General features: G+C 43.1%; 1 protein-coding gene across 3 annotated transcripts in view; it reads left to right on the forward strand.

Moving 5' to 3' along the window:
• Nucleotides 1-21,477, forward strand: part of PBX1 (PBX homeobox 1) — a 279,973-nt gene that overhangs the window by 154,937 nt on the left and 103,559 nt on the right. Inside the window, exon 1 of one of the 3 annotated variants that reach the window (XM_027610703.2) lies at nt 7,389-7,428. The exons of the other annotated variants lie outside the window; for them this stretch is intronic. Coding sequence (XP_027466504.1) covers nt 7,404-7,428 — 25 coding nt within the window. The 5' untranslated portion in view covers nt 7,389-7,403. Of the gene's footprint in view, nt 1-7,388; nt 7,429-21,477 lie in introns of those variants that run through there. 3 annotated transcript variants of the gene reach the window in all.

Consider the following 21,477-nt stretch of genomic DNA (forward strand, 5'->3'; position numbering starts at 1 on the left):
CGAGTCAGAATCAAATTAATAATTCATGAAATTAAAGTGTATAATTAATTTGAACCATGCAGATGAGAAGAAGGGCCAGCACCCACAGCCTGGAAGGAGCTGAAGTGTGGGGAGTGTTTACCGAGCTCAGCTTCTGTCCCCAAATGGTGTCAGTCGGCGTATGGGTTGGGGGTCCCTGTGAGCCCATTGGTCTGTCCACCTGCACACGTGTGTTTACCGGAAACAAGATAATACTTTTGCCTAAAATTTGAACTAACCTCAGAAGCTCCAAGCATTTTAGTGGGTTTTAATTCAGCCTTCCCAGGCCCTGGAAGGAGCTTATTCCAACCGGAAATGAGATTGTCAGACGTTATCAGGTTATGTATCCTTGTAGCCGGGGTCCCGTTGAAAGCTCCATCAGAAGCTTCACTCTTTGGTGCAGATCGCAAGGACATAAATCAACTCCAAAAATTTAGGCATTTTGCTGAGCATCCAGTCCCTTGTATTTCTGTCTCATGAGTGCACGCGCATGTGCGCGCGGGTGGGCACACGCGTGCACGCACACACACACGCACACACAGGCACACACACACACACACACACACACACACAGCAAATGCGAATGACTTCCCCTAGACAGCAGCAATGATGTGTTTTCCATCTAGCCTCTTGTTTGGTTTTTTTCTCCCAGATGCCCTTGGCCTGGCAATAGCTTGAAAAGATATTCTTGGTGCCATTGCTTAGCAGCAAAGCAGAGGGACAGGAGCCCAAGGGCCTCATCCAGGGATGGGGACTGGTCTGCCCCGGTCCAAACGGCTCTACCTTTCCTGCGTGCTACTCTGACGTTTGTCTCTCTTGCCTCTCTAGGTGTAAGAGGCAGGGGTTCTGTTTATCACGGGTGCTGTTGACATCGCTTGCTGGGCATTGTGCCTGCATTCTGCAGACGTTGACTGGGATCCCTCCATTGTATCTGTAGGGGATGCCTGCACTGCTCCTTAGTTTTGAAAGACAAATGCTCTGGTACTCTAGTGAGGGAGGGATCTCTGGGTTGCGCTTTTCATTAGAAAATCCCTTCTGGTGTTTCAGCCTCCTAAGCATGGCATCTCCTTTTCCCAGTGGAGGCTTGCAGAGAGTGAGGAAGCAAAATGGGGAACCACAAGTGTCTGTTCCTCTTTGTCAGGTCTTTGAGAGTTCTTGTTCTAAAGGGACAAATGATTGGAAGCCGTGATACAGACTAATAACGCATAAACCCCCAAAGGTTTGGGTTGTATTGAGGCTCAGTTGACTTCACGGTCTTGAGTCTTCAGAATGTTTATTTGTCCCTCACATAGAGGCTGGCTCGGTCTGCCTCTGTGTTCACACACTTAGCCAGAAACACCGGGAGGGAGTTGTACCAGAGGGAAATCTCCAGGGGTGCCCAGGGCCTCATAGACAACATCAGTTCTCTTTACCGTCTCGTGATCTGCGTGCTTCCCCTAACAGGCCTTTGCTCACGTGGCCTCAACTTCTGCAGCACCTTTCTGCTTTCCCACAGGTAACTTTTCAGCCACTGGTGGTTTGCCAGACTGGCTGACTCCCTCTAAACACATCAAAGTTCTAGCTTGCTCCCAGCAATCCTTAAACCATTGCCTGCCTCTCGCTCTCAGACTGAGGCACAAATCAGAAACATCTGATGCCCAACATATAACGAACTCATTTTGGGGCAAAAATAATGGTCCTGTAATATTGGATTCCTATCTTCAGAGCTCTTTGCCTACACAAGTAAATCCTGACTGTAAAGTTGCTATCCATCATCTTTTGGTAAGAAAGTCAAGATAGAGAATGAAAATGACTTGCTCAAGACATCTAGAGTGCTTGGCACCATGATGGGATTTGCTTTGTCTTACTTTTCATTTGGTAGAGGGAGCCTTTGACAACCCTAGGATTTGGAAATGAAATGTAACCACCTAAGGACATCTGGAATTTCCTACTCTTGTGTTCAGTTGAAAATTTTTGACTGCCCTGGGTGATTGGACGCCATCTTGCTGGAAAAGTGTTATACTGCATGGGTTCTTGTATGTCTCTTTTAGCCTTAAAAGTTAAACCTGTTTTTTTTAAAGATGAAAAATCATTTGAGACTGCTACGGAATGATTGGAGTTTATGCACAGTGTTTACTTGCGATCTCTGTTTTTGCGTACAAACATTGTGGTCAACCCCTAGCTGTCTCCTCCAGGGAATGGGATCTCTCTGATTTGAATATGTTGATTACAGTTAGCAGAGCTGAGGTCTTTTTTTTTTGCCATGGGCTTAGTGTAGAGAGAATGGGAACCATGATTCCTGAATCTACTTGTACGTCCCCTGAATACCTGGACAGTGACCCTGCCAGCCCAGTTATTTCAGCCAGGCAAACAGTGATTAAACTAGATTGCCATAGGATCAGTTTAATTAACCAGGTGGCGTTCAGCCATGAATATGGCTGGAACCAGTGAATTAACCAAAAAAACAAAAACAGACAGACAGAAAAAACCAACAAAAACCAACCCTAGTCACTCTGGGTATCTGAATAGATGTATGTTGAAGGCACATCCAGGAATTATATAAAATTGTGAGCATGGCTACTTACTTCATCATTGAATTAGCACTGTGTTTGAAGTCTATTGGGTATAAAATGAGAGGTCTGTGGAGTATAAAAATGGTCTTTAGAAAAAAGTCTTTGAGGAAGAGAAGTACTTCCTAAAACCTGTAATGACAAAATAATGCTTTGCTGGTAAAAGCAGCCCTTGCCTCTCCACGGTGAAATAATTCTTCATGGTGGTCCTTAGTTCATGTCTTTATAGCAGTATTTGTGCTGCGCTGGCAGGTGCATTTTTGGCAGAGGAGGGAACTGAGACCCGTCTTGGGAGCAGTGAACTCATCGGCTTCCCTTCGGATGGGCGCAGAGTTGGAGATCCTCTTCCATCCTGGCTTTGGCTGCTTCTAAGAGCCTCTCTTGTGCTTCCGTAATGCAGGGGAAAGCCTTCCCCTTAGTTTTCTGGGTTCCCTCTGGTGACTCTTTTTGATCATTTTGGTCAGGTGCTCAAGCAGTGCAATATGGTGTTACGGTTTTGCTAAAGCCTAACACCAAGCTTAGGCTTTATTAAGTTACAGACCCCTAGGGATAAATATTCTGACCCTTTAGCAGCTCCTGAGTGAGAGACTGCACTCCCCGCTTGGCATGCACATGACAAATATGTAATAAAATTCAGTAATTAACTTATTTAATTTATGGATTTAACGTGTGGACTTAACGTCTGTCTTACAATCTCAGAAAATCTGCAATTTCTGTTGGTTTCAATTGGAAGATGCTAGAAGTCAGGGACAAGGCGTGTGCAGTTTTATTTGCTACTTCCTGTGTCATGTTAATAAAACTACATTTGGTTATAATTCAAAGCAATACAATTCAGACATCGGGCATTTTAATAAAGTGCACGTTTCAAGAACTAACATACTTTTTTTTATTTTTAAAGATTTTATTTATTTATTTATTTGAGAGAGAGAGGGGGAGGGAGGGAGAGCAGAGAGGGAGAAGCAGGCTCCTGCTGAGCAGGGAGCCTGACGTGGGGCTTGATCCCACGACCCTGGGATCATACCTGAGCGAAAGGCAGACACTTAACCAACTGAGCTATCCCGGCGCCCCAAGAACTCACATACTTTTCAAAGTAAACAGGACACATGACCTTCATTTAGTGCTTCGGATCAGAGGGTGGGAGTTCTTGGGTGGGTCTTCTGGCCTGCTGCATCCACTCACACAGTGGCTATTGATTTTTGTTACTGAGATTTAGAGATTGATGGTTACACACACAGTCCTGTGGTGGTGAGGTCTTGAGTTGGTTTGGAGCAAAAGCCAGCAGTCCCGTCCTGTGTACCAGAGATGACTCGTGGCCACTTTCCTTTGGCATGTGAGGAGGGGGCCTCTGCCACTCATGCCATGAGGGCTTTTGGCCTTTGTCAGTAGCTAGAATTTGGTTGCAGGTATATAGGCTTCTTTTCGTTTGAGCCCCAGAGGATTTTGCTCCAACTTCCAAGTTAGCAGTTAATACAGCTCTGTAAGGGGCAAGTGGGAAAAGTGGTCTGTCTCTCATTGGAGAGGGAGGCTCTTACCTCGCTGATGTTTCCTAGTGGGATTTGTCAGCATCTGTGCCCTCCCTCTGTCCTCTGGGAAGATATGAGAAGAGAAACCAATGAACGAAAAGTGGAAATGGCTCATTCTTACGCATTCTGGTGAGGATGGGTGTGACTCTCATTAAGATGGGTGAACCGTTTCAGGCTGTGGTTCTTGGAGATGTGAGCAAGGAGCCCACATGCTGTATTTCCATTTCTTGGGCAAACCAATAATTTATTTGTTTTCCAAAATGAAGCTAAAAGCATAGAAGGAATTCGTAATTTTCAGAAATTATTTATTATCATTATAACATTTCCCCATAGGCAGCAGATAGCCCATTATTCAGAATTATAACCTATCCTGGATTTAGACATGGCCTGAATAATGAAATTGGGGGAAATGCAGAAAGTACGGGTTTTAATGTTAACTAAACATACTTCACTCAACAGAAGGAGGGACCCTCTCTCTGCTACAGATTTGTTTGTTTTCTCAAAAATGCATATTTTTTGCTCAGGGCCTCTGGTTTTTAACTTTACACCAGTTGAGAGTCACTGAGTAATTTTTAACTGCAGGATGCATCTCTTTCCCAATATTCTCTCCACCCACTTCAACATATTTCAGCTTAAATGGCCTGTTATTTTTCTTCACAGAGCCATGTCTCTGCATGGGTGAGAACTGCAAAACCAGTCAGGAGGAATTTGATACGCCAAATGGGTCAGCTCATTATAACTTCTAGGAAACCACAAGATAATTGTAGGGTTACTGCTGGTAGGCTCCTCAGCCCCGTATTAGGCGTTCATACTCTTCTCTTCTCAGCTTGCAATGGCTGCTTCTCTTTGTAGTACGTTTGATAGGACATCTGAATAAAGGGGGGAACATGCCTTCTTTAAGGCAGAGTTTTCGAGGCAGCATTCAGGAATATGGGGTTAACTGACCTTAGAGGTTTAAAAGAACAAAACTAAAATATGTGATTGAATTCTTATAGTAAGTAGGAAATACATTTTGGGCAGTCTGCTTCAAATAATTAGAGTACCTTTGTTATTCAAAGTGGATTTTCCCTAAATGATGTCCTATTGATAGATTCAGTCACGATGAAATGGTCAAGGTCCTACTGAAGACGTCTGTCCATGCACTTATATTTGGGTCTTCATCTGTGAGGATTGCAATAGGTTGGGTCTGCTTTCTAGGGACTCATGAGTTCATGTAAATCCTTTTAATATGGATGTAGGGATTTCAAAGGATTGCATATATGTGTATGTGTGTGTTATAGGTGTATATATATATGGCTTTATATATGTGTGTAATTATAAATAATAATACTAATAATAATAGGCAGCATTTATATAGCAGTTACTATATGCTTGGGGTGATTCTCAGTGCTTTTTAGGCAATTTGTTTTAAAGAAGCAGATGAAGCAGGTATAAATATTATCCCTCTTTTACAGTTAGGGAACCTAAGGTCCAGAGAAGTTAACTAACTTGCCTAAGGGCACACAGCTCATAAGTCGCATATTTAGTTAATGTAGGCAGGCAGTCTGGCTCAAGAGTCTGTGCTGCTTCTCACATAAGTTTAATAAGCAAAGGGCAGATGGTAATAAGAAGAAGAATAAAAGAAGTGGGGTGCCTGGGTGACTCAGTTGGTTAAGCATCTGACTTGATTTTAGCTCAGGTCATGATCTCAGTGTCGTGAGATTGAGCCCCACATTGGGCTCTGCACTGAGCGTGGAGCATGCTTCGGATTCTCTTCTCCCTTTTCCTCTCCCCGAATCCCTCCTCCCCGCCCCCCGCTTGCACGTGCTCTCTCTCAAAAAAAGAAATAAAAATAAATAAATAAAGGAAGAAGTAACCATCCCCAGATTTTCCCTGTGCACCAAGATCTGTGGCCAGCACTTCACATCCATTGCCTCATTTAATCCTGTCCATAACGTGATGATGTGGGTACCATCCGTACCCTTCACTTTGCACATTTAGAAACAGACTTCATTTCTGACTTGCCTCATGTTGCGCATCTGGTAAGCAACAGCTCTTTAGTATTGTGGGGATACATCCCGGAGGGCTTCAGGACATCTAAAGCCACATATAAGACTCTGGGAGGGTAGCAGAGGCCGAGCTGGGTTTGCAGAAGGGTGAGGATGGCGGGTCGATCAGCTGACTAGAGCATGGAGTCTGTGAACCCATTTCTCGCCAGTTTGTTTTGCTCTTCTCCATGAACCTAACCCTGAGTGTTTAGTCCCAGAGTTGATGGCATCGATGAGGGAAGACCTGGGTCTTATGACCTAGTTGGGTGTACTATTTGGAGGAAAGAGGTGATTCTCTCCTCTCACCTTTCCCCTCAGCCCTCACCTGCCTCTTGGAAAAGGTTCAGCCCCATCTCCCCATGAAATGTTTTACTGAAGAAAGACATCTCTGGCCCGTGTTGTACTCCTCACTTTACCTACTGCAGCTGAACTGGGATCTGAACTACCTGGCAGTTCAGGCTCCAAATACATTATGCAGAAAGTGTACTGCTTTGCCTATGCTTGGTCAAGTCTTGAGTGGCAGTAGGGCACAAAGTCAAGTGGACTCAACTGGCTCCGCCCCCTTGGTGTTAAAGAAGCAACTGGAACAACCATTTATGTCAATATTTTGCCATATTTTCTCTCCTTTTCCTATTTGTCAACACCTATTTCTAGATGGTAGGATTTTGAGTGTACTCTTTTGCTTAAACGTACAAAAACGTAATGCATGGCTGGGTGGCACTCATCAGAATGAGGTCAGAAACGTGGAAGACTGGTGGGTGTTTGCCAATGTGTGTGTGTGTGTGTGTGTGCGTGTGTGCGCACGCGTGTGTCCATATATGTCTGTGTCTCTGATATATGGGCAGTAGGTCTTCTAGAGGCTGACTCCCTCTCTGTAGGCTCTAGAAACGTCTTTACCAGCAGTGACCCACTTGACCTATTTTTGCAAGTGTCTTTTGCCTTCTTCCTACTCTTTGCTTTCCTTCCCCCATCAGACATGTTAATGGCTCATATCATCTTCCCTTTTCATCAGCCAAAAAAAAAAAAAAAAAAATCTCGCTTGGCTTCCCCTCTGATTTCAGCCTGTCACTTGATGAGGTCCCTGCTATTTATATTTTTGTTTGTTCCGAGGGAGGGGGGGAAACATATAAATAAAGCCCTGGCAAACCCAACCGCCCTGCTGGATTGGAAGGGGCTCCCTGGCCTCATGGCAGCGGGGCTGCCTAACTGGTAGTTAAGCAGGGACCAAGAGGTCCACACCATGAAAGCCGTTGAAAGGGTTACTGGGAAATGCAAACAAAAACAACATGCAAATGAGGCCGCCAGCAACAGGTAGGCTTAATCAGATGCTGTCAGATGAATTCAGCATCTCCCCGATTGTCGCCTCTCTTTGCCTCCCATTCGGAAGCCCTCATCTGCTCCAGATGTGGTTTAATTTACTGCGACTTGGCTAATTACTGTAATTAAGGATTAATTACTGTTAATTACTTTCACATAAACTCAACGCCAGTCAAAGAGCGGAGCCTTATGAAGTCTGCCACAGGAGTGAGCACGGCTTGGCGGCCTGCGTGCGCTCTGCAGGTCTGTGGATGGCGCCTGGGCCCCTGCTGCCACAAACCTTCCTGACCTTCCAGCCTCGCCAGTGGGATGGGAGGGCCAAAGGTGCGGGAAGGGTCAGCGCTTAGGCCCTCACAGGGCGTCAACTACCAGGCCCTTCCCTCCACACGGGGCAACCCGACGGACAGGGATGATGTTGGGGAGAGGGCCTGGTCAACCCGCAGAGAGAGGTGCAGAGCACCAGCCTTCCCAGTGCAGGTGGGAGCCAGCCTTGTCTTCTTTTTCTGTTATTACCCCGCTGGCTTTGTGAGCCTAGGGAAGGAGCCAAACAGGAGATGTTCACCACAGGTCATTGGAGCAAAAATAAAAGAGGGGGCTGGAAATCAGCACCAGGCCATCCATTTCTTTCTGAGTCCTGCCTTCCCATCTTAACACATGGGCCTGGTTCTGTGGTGCTGGATGGCTAGAGGAATGGTTGAGCCTACTGCAGGTACCTCATCACACAAAGGGGAGATTAGTGCCACCCCAAATACCTGTTCCCCAACTTCACCTGGGCTCTCGGCTCTGCCAGTGAATGCTTCCATGAGTTAGAGAGAAGTGAGTTTGCCCTAGTGACTGTTAAAACATGGGCCCTTCTTAACTTCCTGGCACATGACATTGCTTTCTGTTTCATGAAGGAAATGGAACACTTTAATCTCAAAATCCCTCAATCTCCCCCCACGTTGTCTCCAAATATATCCATATTCTACCTTCCTCTTCTCCTTCCTCCGTGAGATACTCCCCTTCTTATATGAAGGTGATTCATCTACCTGTGCCCCGTATGCTAGTCTCCTCTCTCTTCTGGTCCTTGGCTTTATCCTTGGCTCTGTTTGTCTTCTGCGTCTTCGTGGGCATTCTTAAGTCCTTTCTAAGTTACGGGAACCTTCCTGTGGTTCCGTCTTTCTGTAGCTACATAGTCTTTCCCTTCCTCATATCATTCAAATGCTTGCTGACAGAAATCTCCCTCTAATCTTTCTCAGCCTGCTTCAGTTTCCCTTTGCCTCCATCCTTAGACTGTTCTAGATAATGGCACCAAAGCCCCACAGCTGCTTGAATGTAATGTGTAACTTTCAATCGTCATCTTATTGGACTTCTGTCTTGGCTGTGTTTAGCACTTTTCTTCATGACCTCTTCTCAGAACCTGTACTCCCTTGGCTTTTATGTTCCTGAATGATTTTGTTCCCCTTTAACGGGCTTCTCTTTCTCCCTCAGACCCGTAGAGTTCCAACCTCAGATGGACTATAGAAGGACTTCATTCTACATACTTTTGGGGTGATCCCTTCGATCTCAGGGTGTTTGCGACTCACCAGGCAGACTAAGAACTCCCTGATGCTAGGCCATGTGTCTCATTGACTCTTGTATCCCACAAAGATATAGTGCCAGCATTATCCCGTGGTGTCTCCTGCTTGCTGGACAATGGAACCCTGGGTCATGTGCATCTTTGGGTACCCAGCAGGGCAACTTTCAAGAGTCTTTTTTGTTCCCAGTGCCACCTTTATTCTTACACAGGAGGATATTTCCATTGTGGTGAGGCAGGTCTTCGTGTCATCTAAGAAAATCCCAGAATTTCCCTTAGAATCGTTTCAAAGTCAGGTTCAAAGATCTTTTCTGATTGTGAAATTCCAAAAGATGCATTGTTGGTGTAGAAATAGAATACTGGAATATGTACTACCATCTGTTTATAAAGAGTAACCTGCTTGTACATAAGTAAGGTCGTCTTCAAATTGACAGAAGGATACTGCTTAAACATAAAGGGAACCTTAATTTGGGACTGAAGAAACATTGAAAGGAGTTTTTCCCCCCCCCATCCAATTAAGTTTTTCAATAAATTAGAAAAGAAAAACTACATGCAAGTCCTCACATACTGTGTGTTGCTGTGTTGTCAGTGTAAGTGTGGATTCGTTATATGTGTGTGCTTGTATTTTTCACTATGCATTTGCAGATCATAATTTTAATGGACATTCAGTTGTATGCCGTTTCAATGGGCATGCACTTTATGTACAGCGCTAATACATCAGATGCCAGTACTCTGTATGTTGAAGTTATCTCCTTTCTCATTTTTTCCTGGAATTTTGTTGTAAGAAGTGTAGTATTATAGGTCCCGATTACCAGTAATGGTTTGAAGGAGGCATTTCTTGTATATAATGGACCAAAGTCAACGTCAGCGGACAACTCATTTGCATGTTTAAAATACAGAAAATATAAAAACTGCAGTGCTAAATTACTTAAATACATCCTATTATTTCTTGTCTGAATAATTAATTTCATGATTTGAATTTCTCTTTCAATGCGATTTTGTTTTACAAGTCATCACCATCAGATGATGTGTTTGCCATGATCCACCACGTACTGATTCTTGAAGTTTAGGGGTTGAGTATCTTTTCCCCATTATATGATATGGCTATCATATAAGGGGTTGACTTAACCAACACTTTTTGAATGCCTGTTGTATGTCACACACAGTAGTAGGCCCTGCGAATAACATGGTGTTCAATTATCTGTACTAATGAATTATCGTGGGACAAAATTAATAATATACCATTACCAAGAGTAATAAGTAAAGTTTGACACATTGAACATTTTTTCTCTCTTGTGGCAGTGTTTACTTAGGTGCCTAGACAGCTTGTAAAGGGCGAAGGATGGAAAGATGAAATTGTATATGATGGTGCTGTGACCTGGAGTGGGAATATTCACGGGGCTGCCTTTTTGCCAATGAAGTCAGTCACTTTAGGAATATCTCTCAAGTAAGGAAACGTGGAATAAAGAGATAATATCATGACATTGTTTTCCGAGTTGGATAGCAAGAGCTCTAGATACTAGGTGAAAAGTGAAACAGAGATTCTAAAAGCTTCTGTAATGCATTAATGCTATTACAAAAGTATTCATTTCCAGTTAAAATTTAATTTAAAAGCTTAATTTGTTTCATTGTATGTATTATGCAGTTATTTACATTATATTGCACAAGCTACACACCGTAACTTTGGCTCACCTCTGTTCCAATCACAATATAAATATATTCCATCTTTGCAACACCATGATCATTTGAAAAGATAAATATTCCTTTTGTAAAATGAAGTATTTAGATAGAAGTACTCATTCAACACTTGACAGCATAAGAATTTATTGATTGCTTAGAGAGGCCAAAAATAAACCTGCACAGATATGCATAATCTAGATACAGTGAGATTGAATTCTATATGTTATCACATATATATAGTATGCATATGGTTTTGCACTTTGGAAATTTGCTGTAAATATTATAGACACACGTAGGCCTATATGCGTGTGCTTATGTCCATGTGTGTGGAATCTCAGCGATGTGTGTAAGGGCCTTACCGCAGATAGTGTGAACAAAGCTGAAGAGCAAGAGGGAGAAGGAAAGAGAATAGTGATTAAGCCAGCATTGTTCTATCCCATCCCCGGCTGCCTGCTATTGTTTTCGAGCATTTGAAGAGGAAGCATACTCATTTAGCTTTCAGAACGAATGACTTTAATAAGGGCAGAGCAGAGAGGTGGGGTAACACTGATGACTGGGAAGGCCCATCAGGGCTCCCCCTAAGGCCATTCCGTCAGAGCCGAGGACCACATGACCGTTAACTCTGCAATCAGGACAAGTTTTCAACATTCCGGGGTATCCTTCAATGGCAGAAAGAGCCATTCGGAGTCAAGAGAAGATGTATATCAGCAGTAATTGGATTCGGGCCAAGGCTCTTAGGACAGTGTTATCTACAGGGAGGGCAATGGGAGGTGCTGGGCAGAGCACAGCGGGTGGGCTTCGAGCCACAGCCCAGGGAGCAGTGGCTGGTATGGGCCGCAGGGAGGGACAGTGGCGACACACCAGAGCTGTTGGGTTTGCCCAGGAGTCAGCGTGGCCTGTCTGTGGGTGTAAGCAATCCTCCAGGTTTCTGAATGTCCTGCGGGACGCAACTTCAGGCCCGACGGACGAGGCCGCCCCAGTTGTACTTGACTAGACAAAGCTATTTAAGGCCTGAAAGTGCCCCCATCCAGCCCCCTCCACGGCTGCCCCCTCCCTTCCCTTCACCCTGACTACTTCATTACAATCTGCCTTCAGGCCGGAATTGCCCTGCTTAAGCCTCAAATCATTATAATTACCATTATTAGAAATAGCTGCGGGGGAGGCGTTGGAACACCAAGTAAAAATGTGTGAGTGTGTCCGCTAGGCCTGGAATCACTCCTTTTGAGCTCGGGGGACCACGAGGCATGAGGGTTCTACCAAAGCCAGCTAATGCGACGGCTGTCAGCTCCACTCACCCCACCTGTCAAGAGGGGGATGCGGTGGGGTTCATTTTTTTAATTGACACCTTCCTCTCTCATTCCACGCTCTCTCGTCTCAATCTAATTCCCCCTTTCATCTTCCTTCTTTGAGAGGAATCCATTCCTCTGCTACCCGAATAAAGAGAAGGGAAAAAGCCACATGAGGAACAATGACATATGCATTATCCTCCAGAAAAGACATAGGTTTGTAACAAAGGCACAAGCCAGGAAATGCAGCGAAAGTCAGAAAAATAATAGTCAACCTATTATGAGGCAGACAAGATGGACAGATGGAGGAGAGAGACACACAGTCAGTGAGGCAGAGTGGGAAGGAGAGGAGAGAGGCTTGCTGGACCCTCAGGGGGAAGAGAGGATGAAAACATTGTGTTTCTCAGTGTCCGGTTTCCTTCTGTCCCTCTTGAGGCAAAGCCCAGAGCTTCATATGGGGAAACCAGAGAATGGAATCCCGTGTGAATGCCCGTGTGAGTTTTCAGCTCCTAGGAAGGACAGCCTGTAGGTATTCAGGGGCCTATATGAGGTGAAATGGGAGGTAATGCTGTTGACCGAGATCCAAGGAGACTAGGAAGAAAGGGAGGTGTCCACATGGATTCTACCCAACAGTTGTGACCCAGGACCTCCCTGGCCTTGACTTTGGGCAGCCCTGAGAAATGTGGCCACTCTGTGTTTTCTCTGCACCCGATGGCAGAGCCCCCCGAGGAAAGCTCCTTCCATGAGCCTGGGCCTCTTAAGCTCTCAGGGCCCTGAATGATGGTTTACTTGAAGTTAGATTGACATGCATCACATGTGACATTAGTGGTATCGAAAGGTAGAGTGGATCAGCCCCCTAAATCAAGAAATAAAGCAGGATGAAGTTAAGGAAATAAGTCAGAGTCTGTATTTCAGTATTGAAGTATGAATGTTGCTTCTTTTTTCTTTAGTTTTTATTTTTAATCAACTTGAGTTATAATTTACATAAATAAATGCACTTTTATGTGTACAGTTTGATGAGCTTTGACAAATATGTGGATCTCCCCCAATCACCACTTCAATTAAGATAGAGAACTTTTCTGTCGCCCCAAGAAGTTGCCTCATGCCCCTTTTACAGCTCTCCCCGCCCCCCCCCCCCCCCGCCGCCGCCCCACACACACCATCCCTGCCCCTGGCAATCACCTTTCTGTCACTATGGTATAGTTTCTCTCTTCTAGAATTTCATATAAATGAAATTATATAGAATGTAGTCTTTTGTGTCAGGCTTCTTATATATAAAATTATAAAAATTGTATTTTGAGATGCACCCACATTGTGCTTGGCTCAGAAATGCATTCCTTTTGTTGCTGAGCATGATTTCATTGTGGGAAAATACCACAATTTGTTTGTCCATTCATCCACTGATGGACATTTGGATCATTTCCAGTGTGCGGTTCTTATGAATAAACCTACCATGAGCATTTGTGCACAGATTTTTGTGTGACACAGATTTTCCCTTCTCTTAGGTAAACACCCAGGACTTATACTCTTCAGTCATAGAGTAACTTTATATTTAATTTTGTAAGAACTACCACACTGTTTTCCAAAGTGGTTATATCTCTAGCTCTTTTTAAGACCATACCATCTTTTCCACAAAGGAAAAATTAGATGAGATTTTACTTACAGTGATAGAAATAGGCCAGTTGATACGGACTTCTTGTGTTCTATAAAGCTGTCTTTATGCTCTGATGAATAGTTTGAATTATTCCATTTTTAAAATTAAGTAACTTTAAGGGGCGACTGGGTGGTTCAGTTGGTTGAGCATCCGACTGTTGATTTCTGCTCAGGGCATGATATTGCGGTCGTGAGAGGGAGCCGGGAGCCCCGCGTCGGGCTCACCGTGCTCAGTGTAAAGTACGCTTGGAGTTCTCTCTCCCTCTTCCTCTGCCTCTCCCCCACCCACATGCTCTCTTATTAATTAATTAAAATTAAATTAAGTGACATTAAAATAAAACCCCCATTCCTAAAATCCACAGGTCTTAATTATTAATTGGTCTAGTTGAATTGTGCAGTTATTTAAGGAAGCATGAAAACAGGGTTCTGCTATGCATTGTGTTCCCTGGCCCCGTGTCTCACCTTCGGCAGGAAATCTTTTCCAAAGGGCTCTCTCATTTCTCATTCCTTCAACTATTATTTATGTAAATTTTACTGCAGTGCCGTCTGGTTTGGACAATATTTTTATAAGTATTCCATTGTCTCTAGCTGGGGTGATGGTTGGTCTCTTTAGTGACATCAGTTTTGGTAGAGGTCCCTTACAGACTGGGAGCATGTTTTCTCCTCTTCCTACTCAACCATGCCGGTTACGAATGTCATGCATACCATAGGTACTTAATAAATTCTTCAATACAGGAAATTGGTCCCCAGAAGCCGTAGTTCAAAAACCCACTACCGCTCTGTCATCTAAGGTAACATACCTTGAATAACGTGGGTCCCCCTGCTGTCAGTCACGGCCATACACTCACGCCTACTCCGTCTAGGTGCTTTGTACTCCTTAAACCTCCTCACCTGCTCCTGTGCTTTAAGAGGGATCCACATTCCGCTCCCTGCCTTTTGAGTAAATAATCACATATGATAAAGCTCAAGAAATATTTGGTGGCGGGTTTTATTTTTCCACCTCAGCTGCTGATGTGTTACCTAGCAGTCTGTGTTCTACACAGTGCTTGGTTCTCTCGCACAGCTTGTGGTAAGTGAAATTATTCCAAGATTCAATGAATACCTGCTATTGAGCAGCTTCCCTAACCACCCAAACTGGTCTTTTGTTGGTGGTTATTGAGAGGATTGTCACAGCCATTGACCTACTCAATTTTACTTGAAAAGAAATGAGCATTTTTCTTCCCCTTTCATTTCTAAAAGCAGATACGGCAATTTGCTTAAATTGCTGTCTTTAAAAGTTTAGATGATTATACTTTTCCCCCCTCTTGCCTTTTTTCTTCCTTTTCATTTAAGTTGCACAGTGCCGTCTCTTTTTTCTGGGATTGGACACAGTTCCTGCTACAGCATCTGTGAAGTAACTCTGCGTGTGTGTGTGTCTGTTGTGTGTGTGGGTGTTTCCTTACACATTAGTGTTCACTTACCTGAGACTCCGAGACAAAATAGGTTATATTGAAATATTTGAGTAACATTTTATATTTTAATTATAGGGTCCATTTCTTTAGGCACAAATAGCAGAGTTCTGTAGCTTAAAATACATGTAACTGCACCTCATGGAAAGCCTCCCATTTCTTTGGGGAGAAAGATGGGGTAGCTACTGGCCTCTGACATAAGAGTAAGCGAGGTAAGTTCTATTTTAAAGACTTTTGTATCTGAAGAAGAGACAATTTGATATAAATATGAGGAGAGGAAATTAAAGTTCCAAGGGAAGGACTGACTAGGAATGGGTATTCAGGGAAGAGTGGGGTGGTGATGGCATCTTACAGCCAGTTGGCAGAGGGCAAGAGCATCCTAGCCACTGATTCAACACCATAGGTTCAGTTTCCATGGGTCACAGGTTGACTGTGCTCTGTGACCATGGCAACAAAGCATATTGAGCCATTATTTCGTGCTGTATGCTTTCTCTGTGTTGAGCCATATGATGGAGAAAATATATTCTAACTAGTAGTATGGAAAGGATGAAAAATATGGAAAAGACTCAGTTCTGTCTTTAGAGAACTCACAGTCTAGTGGTCATAAACTTGATGACCAGTAGCAGCAGCTATATTGCAAATAGGTGACTATGTTAGAGAGGAGACCAGTGGATGGAAAAAATAAACTTGTGACTAATTTGGGGTGGGGGGGGAGAGAACCACAAAGTGCAGACCCCAGTAATAAGGGTTTATGTAATAGGAATTAGTATATTTACTGAGTACTTGATATGTACCAACAATTTGTGTAAGGTACTTGGGATTCAAATGTGGGTTCATTAATTAATTTGCAAAATATTGAATATGTATCTATTATGTGTTGAGCATGAATGAGACATTCATTATCTTTGCTCTCAAGGAACTCAGCAGTTTGTATAACATATAATCAGATCTTTTTAGTACATAATAAGTGCTATATAATATAAATATTTGCAAAATTCTGTGGGAAGGCAGAAAAGGAAAAATTATTGATATTGATACTGATATTTGATCACTGTTATTAGATATAGGATATAGGATAAAGATTTCAAAACCATCTTGGAACATTATTAAATATTGTAGGTAAAACTAGAAGGATCTAACAAGAGAAGATCTGACAAGAGCTGGTATGTGTTTTTTTGTATGTGTGAGTGTTGGTGTTGGTGCCGGAAAGGGCTGGTTCTTCCTCTTCTTTGCTACTGTGTGGTATTAATAGTTTTACTCAGGTATATATTGAGAGACACATTTTCTAAAACATTAGCAGGAAAGTTGGCCAAGTAGTCTCTGTGGCTGTCTAAGGCACATGGAGTGAGAAAAGCCCCGTGGGCCATCAGGAATATATCTCTGGATTCAGTGGGCCAGGAGGACATTTTGGCAAATTCTTCTTAGTGATCCAGAATTCATATGATTTAGATGTATGGTTTTACTATTCCAAAGAATGCTGGACAGATTTCCGAGGTTATAAATTGCAGTTCCTGTTAACAAGCAGCCAGAAAGTGTCCTATAAGTAAATTGTACTTCAGATCCAAGAGTGAAAGAATGATGGTGTAGTAGATCAGAGTCTTTCGCTCCTGTCATTTAAATGTAGTATCTGTACAAGGAAGAAGCTGCAGAAATGGGCTGTGGGTCCCTGTTGGTTGCACGGGTAGGATGGTAGCCAACCTCTTTTTTTTTTTTTTTCTTTTTCACTATACTGCTCTAATAAATGGTGAGAGTGTTTTAATAATTCCCCTGGCCATCGTCGTAGTTATGATCTCTAGATGAAGACAACTATGTGAAGCTGCTATCCTAGGAGGCTGTAGTCAGCATGTGTGTGTGTGTGTGCATACACACATAGCGTGCTTGATTTATGAACCACCAAAGCCACAGTGAAGTACTAGTGTGAAAATCACCTACCTTAGCAGCAAAGAAACGTCATCATCAATTCCAAGAGAGACTTATAAACTTGGAGCTAACAGCCAGTGGTTTAATTCTTTTGAAGTAGAAATTTCTTTAACCTTTCTAGGCGAAACCATATCCCATCTGGAAAAAATGCAAATTTATGGGCAAGAAGAAAAGCTGAGAGTTGTAGTTTTCATCTAAGAGCCAAATAAAAATTACCCATCTTTGAAAGACAGTCTTCCAAGGGAGTCTTGAAGAGACTCACAGTGCAATCAATTGTAGAGAAACTCCGGAATAGGGAACCCTGCAGATACTTGATATTTGTTCCATCCTAGGTAGGGGGAGACAAGTCTTCAAAGCCTTCAACTGTGGGGTATCCAAGTTGCTTATGGATTGGAGGATCCATCATGTATTCAACACTGAGGATCACAAAAATGGATTTCCAGTATAGTAGGAGACTCCTGCTAAGCAGTGAATGAATGAATGAAAAACTGATACATTGAAGCCAGTATCTACATTAGAACTCGGGTATGGGCTTGAGGAAACTGCTGTATAAAAACAGTCCATTTTTAACTAACCTTGTTAACCACTGACTTAAAAAAAATAAAGAGATCGGAGAGCTGCAGCTTGACTCAAGAAAAAAAAAAAAAAAAAGACCACACGGAGATCATTTTAACCAAATTAGGGCTGATATTTAGAGATCTACAGACTGGGGCTTAATAGTCCTAGCCAGCTTGCTGCTTGAAAATGCTAGAGGCACAGCTTCTGAAAGTGACTATAGAGCAATTGACAGTGATGAATGCGAAGTGGTAATGAGTAACTTCATCATAGAGCGGAGATGTCATGGCTTTGCATGCCACTTACTGGACGGAAGCAGTGGCACCAAGCTTTGACTCCAATAATAGGATCGGCTTTCCCAAACAGCATGTAAGCCAGTGAAAAAGATGCCTCAGGGGCCAAGACCAGTGATGGAGCAAAGTCAGAGAAGCCAGCTAGCCTCAGGGGGCGCTCCGGGTGGGACCGGAGCTGTTGGCTCCTTCCACACAAACGTCCAATCAATGGCATCATAATGAGATGACCATAATAGTAGTCATGTTTATTGCCGTGATAACAAATTTGATAACGGTTCCATTGATCTGTTTTGTTCACTTCCGTCCCACTGGAATGTCCGTCTCGGTTGAGTCTTGACATGCTGAATTGTTCCTTTTTCCCTTCCTTCTTTCTCTTTCAATCTCTCTCTCTTGTATTTAATAAGATATCCTTAGGACTCAAGGATCCAACGCTCCTAACCCTCACTACCCACTATCTTGATCTTTTTGCTAGAAAACTTACTTCCCTCTGCTGCTGTTGGAAATAAATGTCCCACCTGCACTTCGGAACAGCCTATGTGCTAGGCCCCTCGGAATTTATTAGGTAGTATCTGCGAGGCTGTGCATCATCTTTCGTATATGTTTCCAAAATTGATTCCAAAGAAATCCAGGATTCTCTTAGACAGTTTAGCGACCCTGTATTACCAAGCATTAGATCTGTCTGCTGGCAACATTAAAAAAAAAAAAAAAAAAAAAATGGTGGCTTAAATAATATCTTGTGGAATAGAATTCCAAAAGTGAGTCATCAGAGAATCAGGGGCCTTAGAAAGCCATCATTCTGCATTGAATTTCCATCCTCAAGATTCCCTCATAATTTAGCATTACTGCTGGATTTCCAGCCATCTCATCAATGTTCCAGGAAGTAAGGAAGGGTGGAGAAGGTTAGGAAGGGCATACTTCTCATCTAAATTATTCCTTTAAGGAGCCTTCTTGAAACCTCCCATGTATATGTTATTATCAAGAACTTAGTCCCATGACCATTGCTAGCTTCAAGGAAGCCTGAGAATGTAATCATTTGCCTGGGCATATTTTCTAAGTACATTGGATTTCTTGTTTCTGAGGAAAAGGTAGCGTGGGGATGGATGGACTAGGCAGCTAGAAGTCTGAGGGGATGGATTGTAAGGACTTGTATTCATCTTGATGACTCGATTTCACATTTGTTCCACACGCCAGAAGATGACACCAGGACGTGGGGGTCCCAGAACATCAGAGAGGCATGGCAGAATTTCAGAAATACCAGAAGACACAGGCAAACCATACCCATGTTTGACACCAAGTTGAAATCAGAAATCAAAGTAACGAATGTGTCTGACTCAATAGTAGATTGTTTCCTAGGCTCATTTCTAGCCCAGTCTTATAACTTTAGAAGATTCCCTCTTCTCTATTCTCTAGTTCTTTACTTCTTTATGTTTGGATTGAGACATCACAAATCGTCTGTACTTACTACTGAAGAACTTCCAGCCACAACATCTTGTATGTGTCCAGTGAGCAAATAGTCACTGAACACAGCTCTCATGTGAAGTAACCATAACACTCATGGTCATTCTGATGTAATTATATAGCCTCCATACCCAGTGTCTTTTAGATCCATTGCCTTATTGGATCGTTGCAACAACCCTGTAGGGCAGGGGTAGTGTCTCATCGATGGGAAAACATCCTGATCTGTCTAGTTCAGTTCTGCTTCCCCAGTAGCTGCAACAGTGCCTGGTATATGACAGTCCCCCAATAAATAACTTCTCCCTCTCTTCCATAGTCACTGCATGCTCAGAGGTGAAAGGGTTAATAAACAGAGGTTGTACACATGCCCTCTACTCTGACGTAGCTGTTGACCAGGAGGTGGGAGATATATAGGTAATTTGAGGAGAGTTTATTCATCAGCATGGGTGGAAATTTCACATGGGTCCCAAATCTTAGTCGAGCTATTTGGTCTAGTGTCATACCTAAGAAGATAGCGTGTGTGGGGACAGGGAGGGGATGGGTGCGGGGTGGGGGGAAGAGAGGGGTGGCATCTTGGCTGATTACCTGTCATCTGCAAGACTCTATTCCATATAATATACCAAGCTCACAAGGCAATATTTTTATTCTCGGTACTGCACTTAGATGGTAATACTTTGTTACCTACACCAGACTTCCAGGTTAATATTTTCTATTCTCATTTTAAAGATGGAGAAACTGAGGCTGAGAGAGGAAGAAAGTTGCTCAAGGTCAACATATCTAGTCAATGGCAAAGCTGATATTAAAATCCGTACTCTTTTCCACGGCGCCACATTGCCTCTCCAAGGAAAAATATCAAAGCGGGACACTTAAACTTCGCAGTGAAAAATAGAAGGAAAGCACGGGCCACAGACTGAGCAATGGCCTGGAAATTAGAATTACTGAATTCTGTCTTTCCCTCGATGCTGCCCTGGGACGCGTCTTTATCATCCCACACTGTCTGCTGCAAGTGCTTTGTAAAGGATCGAGCCTTTATTACACAAATCCTATTTTATCTTCACAATAACAGTTGTATCTACACCTACATTTCTGCCCTTATCAAATCGAGCTAATAATATTGTCTCTTGGCCGAAGTGATGCAATAATTAATGTGTTGGGAAGTGCGTAGAGAACCACAGATGAGGTGCCTCACAGCTTGTCAACACAGTCAGTTTGCATCTTCTCGTTGAGCTGCATCCTCTACATTTAAATCCAAAGAAAGGAGTAGTAATGGTAACAATATCAATTCAATAGTCAGTGGTGGTAGACTTAGCCAGCCAGCTACAGGTGAGGCCAAAGGTTCAAAGCATTTTCTGCCAATTTGCTCCTTCCATGAAGTGTCTAATAAAGACATTAGCAGAGTGAGAGACCATCTGAGGTTAGACCTTTCCAAGAGCCTTTAGAAATCTCTTCATGAATTCTGCTGCATGCCTTCATAGGTGCATATGTGACCCAGTGTCATTAATATTAATATCATATGCCTGTGTTCCATTCTCCTCTGGATACTGTTACTTTCCAGTCCAGTCAGAGTTGACATTATCGAGTCATGTGCTTCTGAAGGATCCTGCCAATGTGCCTCCATCGCACGTCCTAAATATCAGCATTGAAACAGTCTCTCGCTGATCTGTTGTTGCCACATGGCCCTTGTCAGTGCCCAGGGAAGCATCTGATTATTTTCTGATAGATCGGTATAACATGTATATTTTTAGGTGACCATCCTAAGTACTTTGAAATAAAGCCTTGAATCTACTTTTCCTAGAGCCAAAGAAAAGCTAAGGAAGTCAGCTATCAGGTATCGAAAGTATTCAGAATTATTTTTCCTATGCTTGACATCTTGGTGCAAGAGGTTCCTAACAGACAGCAAAGTATGGGGAAGCACTCTGCTCCCACATCTTGGTCACTTAGCCTGGGATTTTTAGGTAGAAGTGGTAACAGGTAGTCAAACTCTTAAATGTAAGTTGAGAAAGTTCTGGTTAATAGTTGTCTTTTTTTCTATGAATTTCCTGTCTAGATTTCTTACCAGCTCTCATGTTAGCAGCAATAGTTTTATATTGCTGTGACATGCAATTTCTCAGATTTTCTGCACAGAATTCCATGGGGTCCTCATGGATGCATGTGGTGACACAGGGTGGGGAATGAGGTAAGGCGAGCAGGTGAGCTGG

Source organism: Zalophus californianus, chromosome 10 (assembly GCF_009762305.2).
Source record: "Zalophus californianus isolate mZalCal1 chromosome 10, mZalCal1.pri.v2, whole genome shotgun sequence".
Taxonomy (NCBI): Eukaryota; Metazoa; Chordata; class Mammalia; order Carnivora; family Otariidae; genus Zalophus; species Zalophus californianus.